The sequence below is a fragment of the Pelecanus crispus genome, chromosome 9 (assembly GCF_030463565.1).
Source record: "Pelecanus crispus isolate bPelCri1 chromosome 9, bPelCri1.pri, whole genome shotgun sequence".
NCBI lineage: Eukaryota > Metazoa > Chordata > Aves > Pelecaniformes > Pelecanidae > Pelecanus > Pelecanus crispus.
The window spans coordinates 4,625,000-4,629,474 of record NC_134651.1 but is presented as its reverse complement, the minus strand read 5'-3'; the positions used below and the strand labels follow the sequence as shown (position 1 = coordinate 4,629,474).

At 58.8% G+C, this 4,475-nt stretch overlaps 1 protein-coding gene across 1 annotated transcript; it reads left to right on the top strand.

Annotated features, from left to right (window-relative positions):
• Nucleotides 1-909: 909 nt before the first annotated feature.
• SLITRK3 (SLIT and NTRK like family member 3) lies at nt 910-3,711 on the top strand. Its single transcript, XM_075716669.1, has one exon. It carries the CDS (start codon nt 910-912, stop codon nt 3,709-3,711), a length of 2,802 nt encoding a protein of 933 aa, XP_075572784.1.
• The last annotated feature ends 764 nt before the right edge of the window (nt 3,712-4,475 follow it).

Genomic DNA, 4,475 nt, shown 5'->3' with positions numbered 1-4,475 from the left:
GGTCCTGGGGGCGCAAAATACCCGAATCCAAGGCAGGCTGAGCGTTTCAATCCTAGGTGCCTCTTTAGCTGTCACTTCCCTTTAGATCTGCTGATCGCATGGGCATGTGCTTTAGCAAGATTAATCATCTCTAAATGCTTTAATCAGCTAAAATGACTAATACGTGGTGTGTGTTTATCTGATAATATACCAGTTGCATTAATTCGCCGGCGCGTATGAAAGGGGGAGATTCGCTTTGAAACGAGGGTTGTTAACCGTTTACTATTTTAAAGATGTTGTGGGGATTTCTGACGGGAACCGTTTTGCCGGGGACATCGGCAAAACCTTGCACATTCCTTTGAACTTACGGATGGAATACATCGAGCCGGGAGGGAGAGAGATTCGAGGACTGGGATTCAATAACTTTGAGAGTTTGCATGTATGAAGGGTGTAGTGCGACACCGGAGAAATCTGCCCGCTGGTCCTTCCCCCTGGTAGTCAACGCGGGCTATGATGGCTCCAAAGCTAAAATTGCAAACGAGGACGAGATACGCGGAGTCCTGAACACCGGTCCTCCGGGGGGGGGAACCGTGTAAAGACGCAACACATTCAGCCTGCGTGCCTGTGTCGCTGTGTGGTCCGCATGTGCTGGCCTCTTTATAGGTGGCATTTACCAAAATGGGGGGGATAAGGGAGGCTGGTATCGCGCGATTAAACCTTCTAACATCTCTTCGGTATAAATCAGGGCAAGGCTCGCCCAGCTGACACCCCTAGAGTCGGTTGTGAACGTCTGCCCAACAATTGCTGAACTTTCCAGGAGCCTAACGCAAAGTCTGGCAGGTAGGGGCTTAGTGAACGGAGCGGGGCAGGACAGAAATACTGAAATCTGCGTTTTTCTTCCCGTTGCAGTTTTGTAAACGTCAACAAACGATGAAACCTTCCACGGCAGAGACGCTTCATAAAGGAAGGATGTTGTGGATAATTCTTCTAAGCACAATTGCTCTAGCATGGACTACACCAATTCCCTTGATAGAGGACTCGGAGGAACTCGATGAGCCCTGCTTTGATCCATGTTACTGTGAAGTGAAGGAGAGCCTTTTCCATATACATTGCGACAATAAGGGATTTATAAATATTAGTCAGATAACAGAGTCGTGGTCGAGACCTTTTAAACTTTATCTGCAGAGGAATTCCATGAGGAGATTGTACACCAACAGTTTTCTTCACTTGAACAATGCTGTGTCCATTAACCTTGGGAACAATGCACTGCAGGACATTCAGACGGGGGCTTTTAACGGGCTCCGCGTTCTGAAGAGGTTGTATTTGCACGAAAACAAATTGGACATTTTCCGAAACGACACTTTCCTGGGTTTGGAAAGTCTGGAGTATCTGCAGGCAGATTACAACGTCATCAAACGGATTGAAAGCGGGGCGTTTCGAAACCTAAGTAAATTGAGGGTCCTTATCCTAAATGACAATCTTATCCCCATGCTTCCCACCAACTTATTTAAGTCCGTGTCCTTAACCCACTTGGACTTGCGCGGGAACCGGCTAAAAGTCCTTTCGTACCGCGGGATGTTGGACCACATCGGAAGGAGCCTGATGGAGATCCAGCTGGAGGAGAACCCGTGGAACTGTACGTGCGAGATCGTGCAGCTGAAGAGCTGGCTGGAGCGCATCCCCTACACGGCCCTGGTGGGGGACATCACCTGCGAGACCCCCTTCCACTTCCACGGGAAGGACCTGCGGGAAATCAAAAGAAGTAAGCTCTGTCCCATGCTGTCCGACTCCGAGGTGGAAGCCAGCCTGGGCATCCCTCAGCTGTCGTCCAGCAAGGAGAACGCGTGGCCTACGAAGCCGTCCTCCATGCTGTCCTCTTTCCATTTCACCGCTTCCTCTGTTGAGTACAAAACATCCAACAAGCAGCCCAAGCCCACCAAGCAGCCCAGGGCGCCCCGGCCTCCCCCGACACCCCGCGGCCTGTACCCCGGGCCGAACCAACCGCCCGTGGCTGCCTACCAGACCCGGCCCCCCATCCCCATCATCTGCCCGACCGGGTGCTCTTGCAGTTTGCACATCAACGACCTGGGCCTGACGGTCAACTGCAAGGAGCGAGGGTTTCACAACATCTCCGAGCTCCTGCCCAGGCCCTTGAACGCCAAGAAGCTGTACCTGAGCGGGAATTTGATCCAGAAGATCTACCGCTCCGACTTCTGGAATTTTTCCTCCTTGGATCTCTTACACCTGGGGAACAACCGCATCTCCTACGTGCAGGACGGGGCTTTTATCAACCTGCCGAATCTCAAGAGCCTGTACCTGAACGGCAACGACATCGAGCGGCTCACCCCGGGCATGTTCCGGGGCCTGCAGAGTTTGCATTACCTGTACTTCGAGTACAACCTGATCAGGGAAATCCAGCCGGCGGCCTTCAGCCTCATGCCCAACCTGAAGCTGCTCTTCCTCAACGACAACCTGCTCCGCACCCTGCCCACCGACGCCTTCGCCGGCACCTCCCTGGCCCGCCTCAACCTGCGCAACAACCACTTCTTGGCGCTGCCGGTGGCCGGGGTGCTGGAGCACCTGCACGCCATCGTCCAGATCGACCTGAAGCTCAACCCGTGGGACTGCACCTGCGAGCTGGTGCCGCTGAAGCAGTGGCTGGAGGCGCTCAGCTCGGTCAGCGTGGTGGGCGAGGTGCTGTGCGCCAGCCCCGAGCGCCTGGCCCGCCGCGACCTCCGCGCCCTGGAGCTGGCGGCCCTCTGCCCCGCCGCCCTCCGCCCCGCCGCCGCCGCCGCCTCGCCCCCCGCCGCCCCGCCGCCGCCCTCCGCCACCGGCGCCGCCGCCTACGAGCTGCCGCCGGCCGCCGCCGCCGTGCCGCTCTCCGTCCTCATCCTCAGCCTCCTCGTCCTCTTCTTCTCCGCCGTCCTGCTGGCCGCCGGCCTCTTCGCCTTCGTGCTGCGCCGGCGGCGGCGGAAGCTGCCGCTCCGCGGCCCGCGGCCGGAGCCGGCCGAGCTGGGCGCCGTGCCGCTGCGCTGCCCGCGCCTCTTCCCGGAGGGCGGCGGCGAGCGCTCGCCGGAGAAGGCCCCGCCGGCGGGCCACGTCTACGACTACATCCCGCACCCGGTGACCCAGATGTGCAACAACCCCATCTACAAGCCGCGGGAGGAGGAGGAGGAGGAGGAGGAGGGGGCGGGGGAGGCCCCGGGCGGCGGCGGCGGCGGCGGGGAGGCGGCGGAGCTGCTGCGGGGCGGCGGCGAGCGCTTCGCCCCCCCCGCCGCCGCGGCGGCGCAGGAGGCGGGCAGCAGCTACCGCACCTTGCTGGAGAAGGAGCGGGAGTGGAGCCTGGCCGTCTCCAGCTCGCAGCTCAACACCATCGTCGCCGCGCACCCCCAGCACCCCGCGGGCGGCGGGCTCGGGGCGGCGGCGGCGGCGGGGGGCGCGGCGGGGGGGGCCCCGCGGGACCGCGACCGCCCGCCGCCCTGCGCCGTGGGCTTCGTGGACTGCCTGTACGGCACGGTGCCCAAGCTGAAGGAACTGCACGTCCACCCGCCGGGCATGCAGTACCCGGACCTCCAGCAGGACGCCCGGCTGAAAGAAACGCTCCTCTTCGCGGCCGGCAAGGGCTTCTCAGACCACCAACCCCCCCCAAGCGAATACCTCGAGTTACGGGCCAAACTCCAAACCAAGCCGGATTACCTCGAAGTCCTGGAGAAGACCACGTACCGGTTCTGAGCGCCGCCCCGCCGCCCGCGAGCAGAGGATACAGCTGCGTGCTCTCCCCCGCCAGATGTGCGCGCCGCGGGGCAGGGCCCTTCTCAGATCGTTAATCGAAGTGCCTTCGCAGACTTTTGCCAGCAGATGTTAATCAATCATTATTTTTTATACTGAAACTGAGACTTTGACTGTGCCGTGTCTAAGGTATATTATTATTATTATTATTATTATCGGGGATCTTTGTATTGATCCTGATTAAGTAAATTCTATGTGCGTCTATCTCTCCTTTTTTTTTTTTTTTTTACTTTCTCCCCCCCCCCTTTTCTTTCATTTTCTTTAGTCTTAGGGTTTTGGTTTCTTGCTTTTTTTTTTTTTTTACCCCCCGTTAGAGTAAACTTCCTTTATATTTTCCCTTGGAGGGGAGGGAAGATGGCATTTTGTGGCTTGCTTTCTTCTTGCCCATCATGGCACAGATTCTGTACATTTATTTAAAAAGAAAAATGCAAAGAAGCAAACGAGCGCAGTTTGCTGCATGCCTGGAAACTGCAAGAGGGAAGGGAGGGGAGGGTCTTGCTCGAATGTCTCACTCTTGTCTCTCTCCCCCCCCCTCGCACGCACACTCACACCCTCACACCCCCACCCCCGCCAGCCCCGGCCCCTCCGCGCAGCGCCCGCGGCCGCGCAGCGCCGGAGCGGGGTCCCGCGGGGCGCGGAGGGGGGAATCCCGTGGGCTTGGAGGGGGGGGGGGAACCCACCCGGAGCCGAGCAGCCCGAAGGATGTG

What these genes read in the sequence shown, in the direction of transcription:
- SLITRK3 (XM_075716669.1), top strand. Translation starts at nt 910, where the DNA reads ATGAAACCTTCCACGGCAGAGACGCTTCATAAAGGAAGGATGTTGTGG.